General features: G+C 42.7%; 1 protein-coding gene across 2 annotated transcripts in view; it reads left to right on the plus strand.

Annotated features, from left to right (window-relative positions):
• The window catches only part of DENND1B (DENN domain containing 1B), a 1,337,878-nt gene that overhangs the window by 811,170 nt on the left and 505,252 nt on the right, over nucleotides 1–21,456 (plus strand). For both annotated transcript variants that reach the window (XM_078644012.1, XM_078644002.1), the window contains one exon: nucleotides 20,703–20,803. In XM_078644012.1, the coding sequence (XP_078500138.1) occupies nucleotides 20,703–20,803 (101 nt within the window). The remainder of the gene's footprint in view (nucleotides 1–20,702; nucleotides 20,804–21,456) is intronic.

Here is a 21,456-nt window from a genome sequence, read left to right on the forward strand (position 1 = left end):
GGGACGAGGAAAACAATAGGATTAATTCCCCTGGTGTGACGTCCCTCTCTAATTCCTCAGTTAGCTCAAATATATCAAGGCTATCTAGTTCACCCAATAACCCCAGTAACTAAAGGACAAGTAGAGAATCAATAAAAAAAAAGAAAGAGACGAGGTTCTCCTTTTTTGTCAGGTCCGGCCAAAAAAGAAAAAACTAATATTTCGGCCCGAACACCGCCACTTACATGGTCTCCTAAGACAAATAATCCATCTTTGACAGCTAACACCTTAGGGCCATCCCTAGACCTAATTCTTGAGGGTCAACTCCTCACTAAAATAGAGGTCATGGTGAAGTCACTTCTACTTCCTCTTTTAGAGAGAACCAGACTAATAAGTACACATCTAGATAAGCTGGGTCAGCAAATAGAAGGGAACACTCTGGCTTTAACAGAATTGTCAATGCTGCAGCCAAACAATTCTATTGCTAATCTTGTTGCCCCCTCCATTTTGCACTTAGAGCAACCATCTACCAGTGGTGCATTTGTGAAATCTGGCACGACGCAGGGGAAAAAAGCATTGGCTAAATCATCTAAGGAAACAGCTAATAAAGAAAAGCCTAAACCGCCAGTAAGTAATCAAGCAGTAAATGGAGAGGCGCAACCTGTTAGCGGGAAAAAGGACGGAGAGAAAAGAGAAGTAGAAAAGAACCTCCCACCTGTAAAGAACAACCCACCAATGAAAAACAGATTAGATAAGGAGAAAGGGGAACAGCTACCTCAGTGTTCGAACAGATCAATGACTAGGATAGTAGATCTACCCCCTGAATCGGCCCCTTATACAATTATTATGACTGGGGTACCGGAATTAGCAGAGGGGGTTAGGGAGAATTATCATGCTCTAAAAAATAAAACTATCTATTGGCTGAAGCAAAATAGACCTCTTCCCGCACATATAGATGGAGTAATTCTAACAGTGAGATGTGCAATTTGGGTGGGATCAAGACCAAAAGATAAGAGGGGGGACGTAATAATTATAAACTTTAAGGATCATAGGGCAGTGAGGTGCATTGGTGATTGGTATGAAGCCAGAGGGGGGGGGGGGGACGGTATCTCCACGCACTATGTTAGTTATTTCTACCCGCGAGAGCTGATCGCACACCCAAAACAGAATTTTGCAAAAAAGGTCTCATTCAGACCGGAGAAAAGGGGGCTACCAACCTTCCCAGCAAAATCCTTATAATCAACCTTTCCAAACAGTATATCCTCAGTCACATAGGGGGTTTCAGAATAATAATTTCCAACCATACCCGGGGTTTAATGTACCTACCTTTAATCATTATTCAATGCTGTTTGGGTTGGATGAAGTAGATTGACTTGGTCGGGAACTAGCCCCCTCAGTAAAATTCACCTCAGCAGAACCTTTTAACCTGCAAGGGGATAACAATCTGAAAGGTGATGTAGAAAGACAACAAATAGAAGGTGACAACCAGTTGGCCTTACTGAATCTGATACCCGCAAAGGGGGAAGATAACGTTATTTTGGGGAATATACCTAGCGGTATATCAGATCCAATAAGGGAGGAAGGGCAATTGGTCTTGGAGAGCCCTGTTTTAGACGAGGCTAGTAGAATGACTGAAAGACCAGACCCCGGAAAGAAAGACATAAAATTACAAATTATGTTCTGGAACATTGCGGGACTCCGCGTAAAAATTGCAGATGGAAGTGCCTTAGATTTTGTACAGGACTACCAGGTGATATGTCTACAGGAGACTTGGCTCACTACAGAAATGCACTTGACGGGGTATAAAACGTATTTTTCCCCAGCAATTGCAGGCACTTATGGTAGGGCAAAGGGGGGGTTGATGACCTGCATAGCAAATACCATACCGGGGCTAGAAGTGACAGCGCTTACTTTAGAACCAAACTATCAGATATTGAGATTGTCTTTCCAAAAGAAGAGGATTGTTCTACTAGTAAACATGTACGATAATCTAGTAGAAAGCGAGAGAGTAAAAACACTTGGGGCTCTCCGCAAGAAACTTTTTACCTGGTCAAAACAAATGCAAGGCCCAGACCCCCCCAAGTATTGTTTGGGGGGGCGATTTCAACCACCACCCCTGTGACAGGAATATTAGTAACATCTGTGGTGTGGTGGAGGAAATTGATGACCAAACAACTCACTTCAGGCATTCAGTGGTGGGAGATATCTTAAATGAAACCTTATCTGAACTGGGTTTGGTAATACTAAATGAAGCAAAAAACCCCTGCGGGCCAACTTATCTGGGAAGGGGCTGCGAGTCAACAATTGACTATATACTGATCACAGCGACCCTCGGAAGCAAGGCCCAGAGATTTAGAGTGTTAATAAATACCCTGAGCGATCATGCTGCCCTGGTCTTTGACTTATTTATGGATCAGGGGCAGTTATCAGCACAGCTCTTAATGGCCGCACTTGCCCAGAATAAGATACACTTAACAAAAACAAATGGCTATACCCTAGGATGGGGAAAGATAGATCCCGTAGATTTAACAAATAAGGTGGTAACTGCGGCATACCCGGCAATATTGAAGTGTTTAGACACTGATATAGGGGAAAAGGAAGTCCTAGAAAATTTTAGGGTGATTTTGGACAAGGTAAAAGAAAGCAAAAAGGGAAAAAAAGGTGGAAAAAAAGGGTGGTTCAATCATAATTGTTCAGTGGCCCACAAAACTTTAAAAATAGCACTAACAAAAGCTGTTCGAGATCATGAGGAGGTTAGAATCTCAAGAAGGTCATATAGATTGGCATGCAAAGCAAGAAAAGAGGAACTGAAGAAAGCCCTATGGGAGCAACTCCATGAGAGCTCACTGAATAGAAATAGTGAGCTGTTCTGGAAGGTGGTGAAAGCTCCATTCCTGATAGATACTGATAAGCAGCCAAAAATAGAAGTTGCGATTGAGGGACCAGTATGGGTAAACCATTTTTCAAAAATCTTTGGAAAACCCTCAGATGTAGACTTAACTGAGGGAAATAATTGGAATAATCAGGTTAACCCGATCCCAATTCCATTAGACTTTGGACTCCACGAAGTTATAAATGCAGTAAAAGCGAGTAAAAGCGGAAAAGCTCCTGGTCCAGATGGGGTACCAGTTGACTTCTTTAAATTTACATTAGATTTATGGGCCCCAATTTTAAAAAGGTTGTTCGACGCTACAATGAAATGTGGGCTAATTAAATCTTGGACCCAATCAACTATGGTCCCCATATTTAAGAAGGGAAATAGGGAGGATGTGTCCTGTTACCGACCAATCTTGCTCCTGGATTCGCTGGGGAAAGTACTGGGCAGAGTGGTACTCCAGCGTCTACAGGAGTGGGCGGACGACACCGGGACTCTTTCTGACATTCAGTTTGGCTTCCGAGAGGGCTTCGGAACAACGGAGCAAGCCCTGAACTTGGCCTTAATGATGGGGAAGTACGTGTCGGTAAAGCGGGTAGGTTGTACATGGTCTATGTCGACCTATCCGCAGCTTTCGACTGCGTCTCACATGCAAAACTGTGGTCAGTTCTTACCGAGATGGGAATAGATTTAGTCCTGGTAACCTTTCTCAGAGAATTATACTCTAATGCTTCATCCAGGGTGCGTTTTGGAGTGCAGGGTGAACTATCAGAATCATTTGCGGTGGAGCGCGGCGTCAGGCAGGGTTGTGTGCTGGCCCCCTTTCTTTTCTCCCTTTATACCAATGGGCTTGAGGTAGAGATGTTGAAGGGGGGCCAGGACCTCCCCCGAGTGAAAGATCGCTTGGTGCCTGCGCTCCTATATGCAGATGATGCTGTGATACTGGCACGCACCCCACGAGAGCTACAGAAAGCATTGAATAGGTATGCAAAATTTATGGGCAGTTTGGACCTCCATATAAATATTTAAAAAAACATATGTTATGGTGGCAGGTCAAGGAAAGAAAGGGAGGAAGAGTACTTTCCTTGATAATGAAAAGATAGAACTAACTGCCCAATACCCTTACCTGGGGATCATGATGGATGAAAAGCTCAACTGGCAACCGGCTATAGAAGCCCGCAAACATCAACTCCTGCGAGCAATTGCTGCCCTCATAAAATTCACACAGAAGCTAGGAAAGAGGCCACCAGTAGAGTTGCTTTGTATTTATAAAGCAAAGTGTCATTCCATCGCACTCTATGGGGCGGGTTTGTGGGGACACAAAAATACAAAAGCACTACAGGTAGCAGAGAATACATTCATGAGATTTCTCTTGGCGGTCCCTAAACGAGTATCCACTTTTGCTTGTCATGCAGAGCTAGGAATGCCCCATATTGAGGATTTGGCAAAGATCCAACCCATATTGCTCTGGTGTCGTATTTGGACATCAACGAAAAATTATTTCACAAAGGAGATTGTGGCAGACTGTATGTTACTGGACCATGTGGAAAAAATAGAATGGCTGAGATATGTAAAAAAAATTCTTACTGATCTGGGGATGGCAAAATATTATTCTAACCCCGAAACAATTGCTGAAATCCCAAAGAAAGATCTAAAAACAAGGGCTTTGAGCCATATAGAAGAATTACGTATCAGTATAGAGATAAAGAAACCCTCAGTCCAACATTCCATGGCAGTCATGACTACTGTAGAGATGGAACCATATCTGACATATGTCGAGTCGCAATTCGAGCGTTTTTTATTGACAAGATTTAGGCTGAACATTTTTCATAGGGTTGTAGCTTTCCCCAATAGAAATAGTTGGGATGACTGTTTAACGGTGTGCCCTTGTGACGAAACGTCTGAACAATCAACGATCCACACTGTGTTGTTCTGTAAATATTATACTGTATACCGTAAGCTATGGTTAATCCCCCTTTTGAGAAGTTTAGGCCTTAGAAGATGTTGCCCCGCCATGTTGTGGTTGCAATTTCTGAGCTCTGAATTGACCTGTAAAACTGTGAGCACGTTTTTAAAATGTATTTTTAAACACAGGGTAAATCTTTGATAAAGTACTGTTTGATTAGTTGAGGAAAATGAAGCCGGGTAGCTTTTTTAAATGTAAAGATATTAATCCTGTTTTATTTATGAGAAAGTGAATTTTAAATGTCATATTTGAGGAATAATGGTAGCTTGATATTTTTATAACATGTATTGTGGAAATTCTTTTATGGTTTTTTATGCAATTTGAAAACCGAATAAAGATTTACTTACTTACTTAAGTCAGAGCTGCATACAGATTAGTATGTATCCCTTACATCATGTATACATGAAAACACCTCATCCATGTTATACTCAGAGATGCTGAACAGCTTCTGAAGAGAGCCCTTACGTTCAAAATCTGATTTTCTTAGGTGCTTATTTAATCTTCTCTGCCCAACATGGAACCTTCTCTTGCCTGTAACCCTCACCTGTACTCTTGGATTTCACAAGGCACTCCGTTGCTAGGGCCCAGCCTTATAAATACATACATTTACGTACATACATTCATACATGGACAGTGAAATACTCAATACACACACTCAAAGATGAGCTCCAAAGCCTCCACATAATTGACCTGTTAGTGACAGCTACTCTGGACTTTCACAACGCCAAGCAAAATCTCTCCTTAAACCTGATGTAAAGCATGAATGTTTTTACTTATAGCTTGTGCAGAATAAGTCAGGCATTGGCAATGCACCTAGCTGTGGGACCTCAGTTCTCTTCCTTGTCATAAAATAGGTGAAAACTAGGTGACACCTTAAGAGTTGGTAGTAGGCGGATGATGCTGGGTTACAAATGATCTACAGCAGAGGCATGTAAATAGGCAGGTAGATGATACTTTCTCACTGGTGCAATTGTAATTGCACTGTATTGTAATTGCATTTATATAGCGCTTACTACCCCTGACGTTGCGTCGAAGCGCTTTTTCGGCGAGTAGCACGCTACTCCGGGACCCACAGAGGATTAGTGTTGAATTAGTATAGTGAAACATGCAAGTACATTTTAAGTGGTGGATAGGTTAGTCAGTTATTTGGATTTGGAATGATAGCAGGATAGAGGAGGAAAAAAGGTTTGTTTTTATATAGCGCTTGTTACCCCTGATGGGGTGTTGAACCACGCTATTCAGGAAGCCCATAAAGGATTAGTGGTAAATGAATATGGTGAAATATGAAAGTAATTTCAGTGGTGGATATTAGTCAGTTATTTGGAGTGAGAAGGATAGCCCTAGTCCAAGCACCCAATCAGTTCAAAACCCCCGATCTCTACGTCCAATAGAGGCCCTAGCCCTACCAGTAGTCCCAACCCAAGTCAAAGCAACCAATGGCACAGGAAGCCCTAGGTACTACTTCCAATAGAGAGCCTAACCCTACTCTTAGTCCCACAACTAGTCCAGCAACCAATCACACCACAAGCCCTAATCGCTACTTCCAATTAAAGGTATAACCCTAGCCATAGTCCCATCCTAGTCCCAACAACCAATAGCACAGGAAACCCTACTTCATACTTCCAATTGAAATCCTAACCCTAGCCCTAGTCCCAACCCTACATTGATTGAATCAGAGACCCAGAAACCAATCAGAATACTAACCCTAATCCAATAGAAACATCAGATACAACCACCAATCAGTGTATACATGTACCAACCTCTAGCAGACCATATAAGGTTCCAGCGACCTCAGACAAGGTTTGCTGTCCAGGGAGTTGGAAGCTGCTTCTCCTGTTCAGAATCTCCTAGGAGACCGACAGGCTCAAACCATACTTTGGACTTCTGCAGGTAAAGACCTCACTAACTTGAAATCTAACAATACTGTTTGAATAAAACTTTACTCCCTCTCCTTGCCAAAAAACGAAGTGCACAGTCCCAAGTAAACAGTTTAAACAGCTCACAGAAGCACCCTCTGATGTACAATATCCCTGTTGCTGAGGGGGAGGCGGGGGCTGGTTTCACTGGCTTGTGAACACAAAATGGTGGCTGGGGGTGCACTGTTTTAACATACAGGTTTTAGCACAGAGCAAAGGAGAAATTTGGAGGGAAAACTGAATAGTCACCAGGAATGAGAGGAAAAAAACTACAGAGTTTGGACTGCAAATCCCACAATTCAACACGTTAAATGGAAGCAATCATGGGCAGGAAAAACCACATGTTTAAAACACAAAACAGGTGATAAAATAGGCAATAACAGGCAGGTTAACACTACAATTTTAAACTGTAACAACCACAGGCAAAGACAGTAATCACAGAAAGGGAAAATCATTTTTTTTAAACTTTTGTTTTGGGGAAGAGACAGCGCTAGTCTGTCTCCTTACCACTTCCTGGACTCTGCTCACTGTAATCTGGGGCACAGGTAGGCTGCAACTCACAAGATGGAGGAGAATGATTTGGTTGACAGAGGACACCAATGTATGTAGCATACTGTACTCTGGCCTTGCATGAACACCGTTTCCGTGGTAACATGTGCCATTATCTCGGGAAGAACAGTAGCAAAACCACAAGAAAATTGATAATTAAAGACCATCTAATAAGACTAACAACAATGGGTTTGTGTTACAATGCTGTCATATGGCAGCCTCTCCTTACCTTTAGTTTGTTTTGTACAGCGCGGCCCGGTGTGAACTTTAAAAAGCAAAGAGGAGGCTGGAATGGCAGAATTCTTCCAGTGTGTTTAATAAGTAAAATAACTGAATTAAAGCATAAAAAATAAACCTTGTCAGAAATAGGGATAGCAGCATATCCTCAAGATATGTTTGCTCTGTCCACGCAGCAAGCGCTCGGCGTGGGATGGGAACGCCCTGTTCGGACAGCCATTAACCCCTTGTTAGCCCCAGGCCCCGGCGCAGCAGGGAACGGCACTCTCACTGACGTTCACTCCAGGTATAAGCAAAGTTAATTCCTAATTCCTTCAGATAAGCTGTGCTGCAGCCAACGGCTAAAACGGGATTTTGCCTTTTCTGTTAGAAGATCAATGAGTGTTGAAGAAGGTGAGCTCTCCCTGTGGCGGGAAATAGTGATCAGATGGCTTACAGCGATCATCCTTCAAGCCTAAATCTAAAGTGAGACGCCACAGACACGGCCGCGAAAGTGAAAGTAATGGCCAGCGATGCGGCGGAAGAGATAAGAAAGTTGGCATCTGTGTGTGTGCACTCGAGCATGCACGCAAGCTTGAGGCCAGGAAAAACTTGTGGGTGGCACTTTGAAAACCCCCTTACTAAAAGTCGAGCAAGCAGTGCATGCGCCTCTCTAGGCTCGACCTAAAATGTAGTAATCTAATGGTAATACAAAATACGTTTACCTAGAGGGACATTTGATCACCAATTTTCTGCCATTGGTCTGTTCAAGCGTCGTTCTTACTCTGCTTCTATCTATTACAGCATGGGGTAGGTCAGACCCTTTAGCCATTGGCTGCTTTGCCTTATACGTTTTGCCAGAGCAACACCTCTCCCTGAAAATGAATTGAGTGCCACAGCTGGTGAGCCAGTCCTTTAGTTTTACATTTTCTCTTTTTATCTAGCTCTCTATTCTTTCCTTTCTTTATTATTTTTTTAGAGCGTACTGAAGCTCCACAGACAGTGTTATTGGGCCCCTCGCTTGCAGTTCATTTTATCTGCAAAGCATCACACCCTGTGCTTCCATTGTTTGAAAACTCGGTTGTCATGTTTAAATGGTATTGTCCATAAAATACCATTCAAAGATTGGCAACACATTGCTTTAAAATGCGGGGCCATGTTGAAACTTTAAAAACAACAATACACTATACACAATATCATTGCAAGATGACCACATGCTGCATGTGTTTACATTTAGTTTTCACTGCAATCTTACCGGTTGTACAATGGTTTCTTTATTCCATGTTTAGTATTCTAATTTATTTTGCTATGCTTGTTAAGCTTTTGGGTGTGTTCTAATGGATGGTTAAGTGGTTGAATGTAAGAATAAGTCAGTGGGGGATGAAAGTATGCATAAATGCAAGGGTGAGTGTTAGAGAGCATTTATGATAACACTTTGGGTGCCTAAAGTTTCCAGTGACTGAAGAGGGACTTAAAGTTATAAGCCAGACCTATTGGCATTACCATTGTTTGTTGTAGCCTTATACCTGCTGCTTTAAGAGAAAAGGTTGTATATTACATAGCTCTGTGCTAATCTTTCACAATGGAAAATTAATGTGCAGGCACAATTTCACGTCTTGTTTTGTTCAAATATTGCGATTTTAAATGTAATACATTTCATGAAATTTGCATAAATTAAATAGTCAAATATTGCATAGCCCCAGCTAATTTCCAAATATGTATTCGAATTCCTACTGCTTATTAAGGTCTATTATATCCCGGTTTGATCTTTGGAATAAGGTTACAATAAAGGAGTTTTTCCAACCCTTGTGCCTAACACAAGTACTGATACCAAACCAATAATTAAAATCTCTTCACCTCCCAGCATCAAAGCAATGACTGTATTACAATGTAGACAGCTGTCGGTGAGGAACATACAATACATACTGGGTAAATGAGGCAGCCTCTATACTTTTGATGCTTCTGTTTCTATGCTCCTCGTTTACTCTGGATGAACTTTGGATGATCTTTTGATGTCACTGGCGAGACTAAGACTGGCGTAGTGGCTTATCAAACTCTATGGATAAGGAAATTAGTGAATAATTACACATTTTCTGTTAGACCTGGCATCATTGACGTGTGCTTCCCCTGTATTTTTGCCTTTGCCTTCTGTGTTTGTGCTGTGTGTTGGACTCCGTTTTTGGTTGTCTAGATTATTTGGGCACTTTGCCACTGCTGTTGAGTGCCAAAGTGCAAGTGCTCCTTCTATAAATTATTGTTATGGATTGGTGATTCCTTGATTGGTATATTTGATTTACTAGTCAGTCCCTAGTACAGTGCACTGTGTGTGCTTAGGGCCTGTAAATCAAATGCGGCTAGTGGGCCTGATTGTGCTACCCACATTAGCAGCCGGAAAATATAACTCAGACCTGCCACTGCAGTGTCTGTGCACAGTTTGGTACTGCCATGTCGACCTGGCAAGTGCACCAACTTGCCAGGCCCTAACCTTCCCTTTTCTTACATGTGAGTCACCCTAAGGTAGGCCATGGGTACCCCTGTGGGCAGGGTGCAGTGTATGGGAAAGGTAGGACATGCCCTGGTGTGTGTGACCTGTCCTGATAGTGAAATACTGGCGTTTTTCACTATTAAAAAGGCTATCTGTCCCATAGGATAGAATGGGAGTTTATTTATAACATCTTACAAATATAACTTTCCATTGGGACAGGATAGGAAGATAAAGTTTAGTATGCCTGAACTCAGAATATAAAGATGCATCTTTTAGTGAGGATGATTTTTACATTCTGTGTTTGAAAATACCACTTTTGGAAAGTAGATATTTTCTTGCTTACTCATCCTGTGTGCCTATGCTAGGTTTGTGTATTGAATGTCTGGCTTTGGAGCGGCAGGCGCTGGGGATGTGCATTTTGTTCAGACAGCCGCTTTGAGGGGGGATGAGGTATGTCCTGCCTTTCCTGGGTGAGTCAGGGCTTGGCTGAATAGACAAGGGCTGCATTCAGAGTAGGGGGAAGAGATTTCTTTCACACCTGAATTGGCCTGGTCTACCTTGGACAATGCTGTCTCCACCTCCTGCCAGGAAGCTCCACTAGAGAGGACAGAACTGGGTTTGGCTAGGCAAAGAGTTTCTCTGGCACAAGAAGACAAAGGATTTTATACTATTAAAAAGTGGGGCCCATACATTTAGATTACTTCTGGAATTCAAGAGGAACCTTTGCCAAGAAGAAGAGCTGGAGAAACTGAGGAGAAGTACTGCACCTTTGCTATGTGCTGTTTGGGGCTGGCCTGCATTGTCTGTGTCTGCCAAAGAAAGGACAAGGACTTTGCTGTGTGCTGTGCCCCCTGCTTGAGGAAGATATCCAAGGGCTTGATGTAGAGCTTGCCTCCTGTTTTTGAAGTCTCGCGGATACAGAGACTTCACCCCCAGCTCCCCTGAGCTTCCTTGCTGGGAGTTCTGACCTGCCAGGAGGTGCCTGCTTCTGATCTATGCCTCTGGAGGTTGTTCCTCTGTTGGGAGCTGGAAAAGCAATGCAACTAAGAGAAGCATGACACATCCACACCTGTTTCCAATGTATCACCAAGAAACCAACGCAGCGCCTGCCCGTTGCTCGAGAAATTGGTGCATGCCGCATCAAGTGCACCGATCTACAGAGTCTGAGATCACCACACCGATTCTGACGCAGGCCCGGCTGTGCAGCTGCAAGAACCAATGCATTGTGGGACTGTGGCTGCAAGAACCGACGCATCCCTGATCCTCACGCATCGAATCTGGGCACAATGCCTTCAAGAAAGCCGGGGCTGCAGTAAGAAAGCGCCACATCACCTCCCCGCACAGTAAGAAACCAATGCATCACCTCCCCTCCAGTAAGGAACTGATGCATCACCGCCCCTGCGTGGCAGGAAGGCACCAACGTATCACCTCCCCTGAAGTAAGGAACCGATGCATCATCTTCCCTGGGCGTAAGGAACCTTCTTTGCAACAGTTTTTATTTGTGCATGTGATGCATCCAAGGTACTTTGTATGAAAGTGTTGCATCTGCAATTTTCTTTGAACAGAACTGATTCTACCTTTTGAAAGTCATATTTTTATTACTGTATTGTGGATTTGTGTCGTTTTGGTCTTGTTTGGTTTAGATAAAGATAACTTATTTTTCTAAACTGGTGTGGTGTCCATTTGTAGTGTTTTCGCTGTATTACTGTATGTGTGCAGACATTCTTTACACATTGCCTCTGAGATAAGCCTGTCTGCTTGTGCCAAGCTACCAAGGGAGTGAGTAGGGGTTATTTTAGAAGTGTATCCACCTTACCCTGACAAGAAAGCATTTTCTTTGGTGCATCTCTGGTGCTGCATATCTTGCAAAGCAGCTACCTCGTAGTGTGTAGGTCAACAAAGCAAGGCTATGTTGATTAACATATCTACTTAGTCTCTCAGTCCATGGTTTAATTTCTCTTCTATGTACTTTTTTGACCAACTCGGTACTGTGAAAGGTGCACAGATGGTGCTTTCACTACACCTCAAGGTGTTTGCAAGCTCATTACATGTGGATAAGACTTTAGACAATGATGCAGATTCTCATGTGGGTAGAACACACTTAAAATAGAATTCAGATTGAAAACTCTTTCAGAATAACATAATTAAAATGCACAATGATTTTTTCAAAGGTAGGCCAGCCTATAATAAGCAATTAATGTGTGTAACAGAGCTGCGGCAAAGAAGAGGAAGAGCTAGATGAATGGTTATTTTAATCCCATTCATAAAAGCCATGTTGTAATTGATATGAAATTAACTCCCTGGGGTCTCATTAGCTCACTGTTGTCAGAGTATTAGCATTGTTGGTGTCCGTCATCAATCTTTTGGAAGATTGAAAAAAATACCATTTTGACAATATTAAGCTATTTTATCATCTTGCGCGTACGCATTCACACTCTGACACCATATACCTATACAGTTATGCATGTATGTGGGAGGGGAGTGCTACAACACTTGTGCAAGATAACATAGTGTATAACTGCAAACATTAATTCATGTTTGTGTGTGCGTGTTTGTGTGTATATATATATCAACAAAACTCTCTCCATCCAGCAATAAAACACATGCACTTGTGCTGCTGTGAAAAAGTGATTTAATCCCAATAGGCTACAACACCTGACACGTTTCAGCAATGCGCCAGGTTGCTAGTCACAATTCTCAGTACAAGTATTGTGCAAAAAATGAATGAAAACAGGAAAAGCACAATCATAACAAATGGAGCTGTTATGTGTTTGACAATGGTGAATATCTTAGACTGGTATTAGGAACACTTAAAAGTATGTGCCATTGCCTCATTCTAATGCAATAAATAACTATAACTAATTGTGTGCATTTGCTAATTACAACCAATAGATAGATATCAAGCAATGTAAAACAATGTACAACTTACCCAACTGTCAGTTCATGAGCACATCCCATGTTGGGTTAAAAGTTATACTGCTCCAGTAGGCTGAATGCGATATCTCGTTGAATGATCCTTAACCACTTCGACGCTAATGACAAAGCCAGCTCGTCATGGGCGTTACCTATGCTGCGCTCATGACGAGCTGGCTTTGTCATGAACAAGCCTTTTTCTACTTCTTCAGCGCACAGCGGGAAACCGCGGTAGCGCTGTAGGAGTTAATAGATTTGACATAGAACAGAAAGAATTATGCAACACATGAAAATAATTATTCAGTACTAAATTGCTGATTCATGCCCAGTGGGCTGTTTTGAAACTTTATGACAGCCATCACCATGTAACAAGAGGCAATCACAACTACCACATTATATTGACTTGCAGAAAATTAGGGCCTTATTACAATGTCAGGTGGACCGCCACTGACAGGCCGTCGGTGGCGGTGTGCCCAACAGACAGGCCATCTGTCCAACCGCCTGTCACCTCTGACGGGATCTAAGATCTCATAGGGCCAGTTGTCGGCATCGTATTCCTTGCATAGGGGCAGTGCCTGTGCAGGCATAGCCGTAGGGATTAAGATGTCCTTTTCGGACAGACTATTCATGGTGTTCCGACTGCCATAAAAAGGATGTCGGAAATAGACTTTGGGGGCCTCAAGCAGGACCCCGTCCATCGTTGGCCACTTTTAAGTGGCCCTGGTGGCACATGTAGTGCCCCCACGCACATTCCTGCACCGTGTACCAGGCACCACATGGTGCCTGACACATGATGCATGAATGTTCACAAAATGCTCTTTTACACTGCAGCTTTTGCTGCAGCCCTTTTCCTGGGCCGCAGCCCCAGCCGCAAAGTAAAAGAGCACATTTCTGACCTCCTACATGGCGGTCCTATCGATAGTGGGTGGTCAGTCAGCCGACTGTTTGTCGGGCAGTCTTCCGATGGCCGCATTAGCTGTCAGCGGTCCGACTGACCAACATCTGAATATGGCCCTTAATTTTTAAACAACATAGCATTAACTAAACAAAAAAAAATAGCTAGTCTAGCATAGAACAGCTCCATGGTCAGTAGAAGTGTCAATTTCACCCTGGTGCAGCTGTGTAAAAACAGAAAAATCTTGATAAAACCTAGAACTGGAAACTCGCCACCTGTGAGGCAATTACAGAAGGAAGCTAATAAAAACTTGAAACATGTAAGATTGTCCTAGATGTACCGACATTTTCTCATCTGAGTTCAGACCAATTGCCACAGGGATTGTCAATGTCAATAATATACCTAGATTCCAATCTGCATAATTCCAAGACTGTTACCCCCTCTTATGTTGGATTCAATTCTGTCAAATGTAAAAAAAAGTAATAATCCTGTAAATCCTCACTAGTTTGATAATGTGCATCAAAGAAGTGGTGTGCAACCAGATATTGTTTGAATACATTTCTGATTGCCCTCATATGTTAATATATTTGTTTTTTTATTTCGGTGGATGGTATTTCCAATTTACATTTTTATTACATGGGCACATTGTATTAAGAAGTACCACCCACCCAGAAAAAAATTGGCTAATGGAGCAGAGGAGGGCAATCAGAAATGTAGACAAACAATATCCGACTGCACGCCACTTTTTAAAATATTGAGGATTTACGATTCACCAGTGATTGTGGCCGTTGTGGTGGGTTCCCTGTATAAAACATATACATCTCAAATAAGCATCACTTTAATAATATCTCACCATATATACTGCAGAAATAGAGGCTATCCAGGACAGTACAGTGATAAAGCAAGAACCCATGGATGTAAATAGTGTATACCTTTAGTTATAAAATCACAGCTACATAATGCTCCTGAAAATAGTAGAACAATTCAGCTACCCAACTCAAGGTCACTTGTGGTGTTCCCCAGGGTTCTTCTCTATCCCCTCTCTTGTTCAACCTCTATATCTATCCTCTGATCTTTGCACTTCAACAACTGGAGGTCACCGTGTATAATTATGCGGATGACCTCCAGCTTATCTTTTCTCTTTCCCCGTCTTCCCACTCTATTTCCAACTTGCAGACTATTATGATTTTCATCAAGGACTGGATGGACCACAACCATCTGAAGTTGAACCCTGATAAAACAGAACTGGTCCTCACGGGTGGTCCCTCCAGTCCCTGGAACTCTTTATTCTGGCCTTCTTCCCTAGGATCCCCTCCCACTTCTAATCCCTCAGTTAAAACTTTGGGCATTAAAATCAATAACCAACTTAATCTTCATTCACAAATTAATTCTGTTGTTTCTTCTTGTTTTCTCGCTCTTCGAACTATTCGATCTGTCTCTCGCTTCTTTTCTCCCCTTGCACTTAAACTAATCATGTCCGCTCTGGTGATCTCCCGGCTGGACTACGCCAACGCTCTATACAACGGTATACCAGCGTATAGTTTGCGGAAGCTCCAGCTGGTTCAAAACCAGGCGACCAGATTGGTGTATGGTCTCTCTCGTTCCCATCACTCCACCCCCTTACTGAAGGCATTACACTGGCTACCGGTTAGGGAGCGATCCCTTTTTAAAACTGGCTGCATGGTTTTCTAGGCGCGCCAGGGCACGGCTCCTGCCTTCATCTCTTCTTTGTTAAAAGAGTATACCCCTGCCCGTGAGCTCCGCTCATCCACCCAATCTCTCCTCCATGTACCCCGCTACCGACGTAAGAAATGGGGCAGAACCAATTTCTCATTTTTGGCACCATCCTTTTGGAACTCCCTCCCCGATCACCTACGTTTGGCTAGACATTATTCCCTTTTTCGAAAAGATCTCAAGACTTTTTTGTTCACCCAGGCTTTTCCTAATGTATTTTGATTTTAATTTTCCCTTCACTGGTTTTCTCGTTCCTACTGCTAAATTAGTTTCCACAAGCGCCAAGAAACCGCATGGTGAATGTAGCGCTATACAAATATTTTAAATTCAAATTCAATATATTTAAGAAGTTACTGTAACAATGCATTGGTTCTTGCACAATTGGCCTGTGTACCTTTCACAACCGTCATCCGATTGCCAACAAAATAGAGGATTGCAGTCCTCCTGTCAAAACTGAGTTGCCTTTGTTAAAGTTCCAAGCCTGTTTGTAGTTTGGAGAAGTGTGGCTCAGGGGTTAGAGGCAGCAGACCCGGAAGCTGAGATCGGTCCTGGACCAGGGTTCAATTCCCCGCCTCGGCGGGTCTTGGGCTAAACATTCCACGGACTCGATAATTCTCGCCCCGGTGCCTCCTCGACTCACGGGTTCACACTCTGCGACTCTGGGCAATAGCTTGCTTAATCTCCACAACGGCCCCTCGCGGCGGGATGCCTGACTTTCACCTTGTGGATACCCTGCTATCTCACAGGGGAATACCAGGAAGGGTTCCCTAAGCAAGCGCCGGGAAACCCACTGCGGGTAGCTGTGCGCTATATAAGCTCAACTACATTTACATTTACATTTGTAGGTGTTGGATTAGGTGTTGTCATCCCCATAAAATTGGGATATCTAATGAGATAGATTCTAGGTCAGTGACTGCTCACACTGGGGCCGTCTGGCTTGATGATGAAGTAATGCAGGCAACAGTCTGAACTACAAGCAGTAGGGTACAAGTCCATAGGCAAACGGGACTCCCACAGGACCACGGAAGTCCTTCTTGATGTGGATAGTATATAGCCATCTGGAAGCTAGACACATGTGCAGGGTCAAACAAAGACCTAAAACAATAAAAAGTTGGGAGGAAATGCATTTGCAGGGCAAAGCTATCACTCATTTCAGCTCTTACTGTAGCTGTAATTCCATTAAGTAGACCAACTCTAACCTCTAGTGAAGAGTGGAGGGGGGCTTCAAAGAACTAAGTTTGCATCTCAAATCTCCTTGTCCTGGCTGGGGGCTTCCGCGCAGGTGATTTCTACAGCAGTGCAAGCTACTAGAGATTCAACAGGACTGTCTAGCTTGTTCTCAGTCAGGAGGAAATGGGCAGGTCCATGTTCTGAAAGCACCTGTATCAGTAGGTTTTGTGTAGGTTTCTGTCCAAAGAGCTGTTAACTAAGCGGAAGGGGAGCCCCCGCTTTATATATCCAAGTCTCTGTTAGCTGAGCAGAATCCGACTGTCATCACTGCTTATGCATTCCTTGAAGTACAAAAATCGAGCCAACCAGGTTGAATAGAGATTCCCCAATTTGCTCACCACATCTTTCCAGAATACTTTGGGCTAGCCACTGCATAAGGGCTGCTGGCAAAGTACAACCTTAAGGATCGTGGTGGGAAAGCTGTAGTACGTCTCTTAAACCCCCAGACAGGTACTTAATTTGAGCCAGTGGTTTATGTTGCTTGGCACTGGCACTTAATTATGAGCACCAGTGCTTGGGACTCATTGCCACAAGGCGGCATGGCTAGGTAATTTAGAGATGAGCACAACAACAGTTAAATGTTAATGTATATTCATTCAAAATGACTATTACCTACCGGACAGGCCATTCTTATAGTTTGGGGGCCTGAAATAGTCCGAGTTGTCACACTTGTAGGAGTGTAAATGTAAATGTTGTAGTACTTGTATAGCGGCCGAATGACCCCACATGGGGTCTCTCCGGCGCTTGTACGCATACCGCTGTGGAACCCTTCCTGGCTTTTTCCCTGTGAGGCGCCCATTCCTGGGCACCCCCAAGGTGCAGCCAGGCATCCTAGCGCTGTTGGGGCCATTGTGGAGATTAAGCAAGCTATTGCCCAGAGTTGCAGAGTGGGACCCATGATTAGAATAGGCACTGAGCGAGAATTATCAGGTCCGAGGAAATTGAGCCCAAGACCCGCCGAGGTGGGAATTGAACCCTGGTCCCGGGCCAGACCTCTTCATCAGGGTCTGCCACTCTAACCATTGAGCCACACTTCTCCACGTGTGTGAGGTTTAGTAGTTGTGTTGTTACTATCATTGGCAGCACAGCAGGGCAATGTTTGGTGGAAGCTGCAGTGGCCTCCTGACAAGAACCCTGGCACTTATTTCTTTCACATTAAGCATTGAGGTATTGGAAACAGGATAGGAATAAATGGAGGATGGGGATGGTCCTTCTTCTTATTCGGGGATGCCCATCTTGTTTTGTGGGGAATGCATCCATCCTCTACCTTGTAAATGCCTTCCTTTCAAAAATAAAGATGCATACAGACGGTTAAAAGTGACCCTAATGGCAGGTGCCCTGATAGCAATCACAAGCTTCCCCAGTTCCCACACACATTTCAATATTTGCGATCATTATTGCAAAACCAACATACAATCAAAAAATTAACAAGCTTCTTAATTTAGCCAAGGAGACAAGCTGTACCACTCCTGAGTGCAACTACTGCACCTCACAAACCTATAAATACTGATAGAAGCCATGGATCATGCAAAATGTATTGAGGGGGCTATCACCTCAAGACTGAAAAGTATCCATGAGGAAGACCAGATTTGAAGCTTAAGGGTCCGTCGGGAATAGGAACAGCACAAACATAGCCAAAAACTAAAAGTGGAAACCTTAAGAAAATGTGAAAAAAGAACCGGGATGGCACAACTGCACAGACTGTCCTGGACCAAGGCCCTACTGAGCTGATTGCTCCTGGTTGAGGTTCGTTGGGGATTCCGCTCGCCCAAAAGAACATTTAAAAAAAAATAGGGTCAACTAGTATTTTATTAAGCAGAATTATACAAACCAATAGGCTAAGAATCTGTAGACTGGTAGTGTTGAACGAGCACTCTTGAAATGTAGCAATTCTTCTGTCAAAAATTCGCCAAAGCATTTTTCCTCCACAAGGTCAATGAAATTGTGATCGTAGTTTTGTTGGTTAAATATGAGACTCACCTTAATTTGTGCTGGATACAGCACAGGTTCTGATCTTATGGTGCCCCTGTTCAGTTGTGTGTTGGCTGCTGGCAGTAATAGCAGGTGGTTCTGCATTGCCGGAGATGTGTGTGGATCCATACACTGGGACACCAGAAACCGAAATCAGCCAGCATTTACACCAATGTGTGCACTTTGTAGAAAGGCATGGGGTTTGTGGGTGATGATTGAATGTGCCACCAGCACAACACCACTGACACATTGAAAACAAAGATGTACACCTCTGGCTCTCCTAGCTCACTAAGCACACCTGAAAGAAATTAAATATTGTATTCATGACTTTGCATGCATTGATTTTGAAACGCAAGCAATTAATTTAAAGAACAGAAACGTTGATTTAACGCTTTACAACTTACAGAACACATGCAGTCCTCCAATTGCAAAGGAGTCATAATTGTGGCTGCTCCTCCAGCTCATATAGGGCAGCGCTTAATTTGAGCAGGAGGTTGGGTGTGCGGCCCACTGACACTTGTTTTTTAGAATCTGGACTTATTTTTCTTCATCAGACCATGACCCAGAACAAGTAGGAGAAACCTCCCAAAAAAGGGAAAGAATGTGGAATACAAAGGCGTAAAAACAATAACAAAGGGAGAAAGTGTGATTGGATAAAAAAGGGTGAATGAGATAAAAGGTCAGAAATTATCTTACGGATGAAAGAGGTATTAGGTAGATTCAAGACTACACCACGTTGGCGGTCTTCCCTCTCCCCATAGTCACCTCCTACAACCTCCATTTAGCAGCAGGGGCCTCTGACAAAAACTTTGCAACCCAGCACTTATTATTTTACATTTTAAGCACTGATCTAGGACTATGAGTAGTGTGTATAGAGACTGTAAGAATGTGAGTAAAGCCTCCTGTATCATCTTATGGGCAAATTCATGATAATCGGATATTGCAGATCATTAGTGTTCTTGTTACTTTACCTTATTTCATCGGCTTTGTGGAAATCAATCATTTCTAATTTAGGAAACTTAACAATTGGTGAATAGCGCAATTTACAAATATATGTTCTCACGTTAGTATATACTGCATTAATAATATGACTTATTAGAAGGTTTCATTCAAATTACATTTTTGTTTATAAGTTAGTCACCGTGAAACTGAAGTGGAGCATGGTTTTGTATTTGGTGTAAATGAGAAAGACCACAATGCTTTCAGCAACAAGACATGCAGTGACATTTACCCTCCTCAAAGGACCAGCAGCGCCTTATCACAGCAAAAAAAAAAGATTCTTGAAATAGGATCCGGACGTAAAGTGTTGATCTTAGAATGAATAGTTTAAATGTGAAATGATGACATATTTGGCTTTTTGTAGGCCCGATGCCATGCTTGGCTAGTTTTCTGGTCACAAGTGACATTGCATGTGTCAGTTAGAAGCCTTCTCAAAAACTAACCCGCAAATTCACACATTGCTGGAGTTCAGACTGTAAAACACTGAAGTCCCCTGGTATTTTCCCACTTCCCAGGCTCTCCTGGATGTCTCATGTTTCATTCTTTGGCAATTTGCCCTAATGGTCTCCCTTAGGAGCACCTTCTAGCCCCTGTTCTTTTCCATATTTAATAGTCGTATATTAATCTGATAGATGAGCCAACAGCTGTACAAATTGCAATCTCTATTTGTGCACTGTGGAGTTTAAAATAGTAGTTTATTTTGATTGTGATAGAATACAATTTTTACAATAGACGTTGTGTTTTCAAGTTGTTAAACATTTTTTAAAGCATTAAATTGTATGTATTTAATTTTAGACCATAATGCATTTTGTAATGGTGTTGTGCTTTTTATTGCTTCATTGAACCAGTTTAATTGTTATGATTTTAATAGTACTTGGGAGGTGAATGAAGTAAAGTTCTAATGATTTTACACAGTAACAACCTTATTTTAATAAAAAGTAACCCTATGATTTACTCATTTTCTTTCGTTTTAGTTAACCGCTTGTGTGCACGCATCAGCGGCTTTACTGTATCCAATGTATTGGCAGCATATATACATCCCAGTGCTTCCTCCACACCTTCTGGACTACTGCTGGTAAGTTTGCTGCTAACGTGTTCCGGACTTTTGTGACATCATTCCTTTAGTAGTCTTAATTCACGGGCAAGAGCCCCAAATAATGGAGAGAATGTTTGCAAACTTAATTCCTGATTACTGTATGGCAAGTACTGCACCTTCAGACATATATCTGGGACTTGCAAGTAAATCTAAATCTAACCATTTAACGTCTCAACTTTTCTAAGCCATGATCCTTCTAACCAGCCCGATTTTTCCAGCCAAATGATTGTGGGCCTAATGTGAAATTGATGTAGCATTCTAGAGACTTTGTAAGTGGGGTTCTCGTTTTCTCCTTAACTAGACCATCAACTCCTTAAGCCATGCTATCGACAGTGTGGTATATTCTTCCAAGCATGATCTTCATTGGTTGGTTCTCCTCTGGTGAAAACTGTGATGATTTGAATTTTGATTCTGCCCATGATTAGGGATTACCCTCCTTCACTTTGTTAGACAGGATGCTGTGGCCATATTGCGAGAGTGGAGAATGTTTGCAAACTTAATTCCTGATTACTGTATGGCAAGTACTGCACCTTCAGACATATATATGGGACTTGCATGTATATCTAAATCTAACCATTTAACGTCTCAACTTTTCTACGCTATGATCCTTCTAACCTGCCCGATTTTTCCAG

Source organism: Lissotriton helveticus, chromosome 1_1, assembly GCF_964261635.1.
Source record: "Lissotriton helveticus chromosome 1_1, aLisHel1.1, whole genome shotgun sequence".
In the NCBI taxonomy this organism is placed as follows: Eukaryota; Metazoa; Chordata; class Amphibia; order Caudata; family Salamandridae; genus Lissotriton; species Lissotriton helveticus.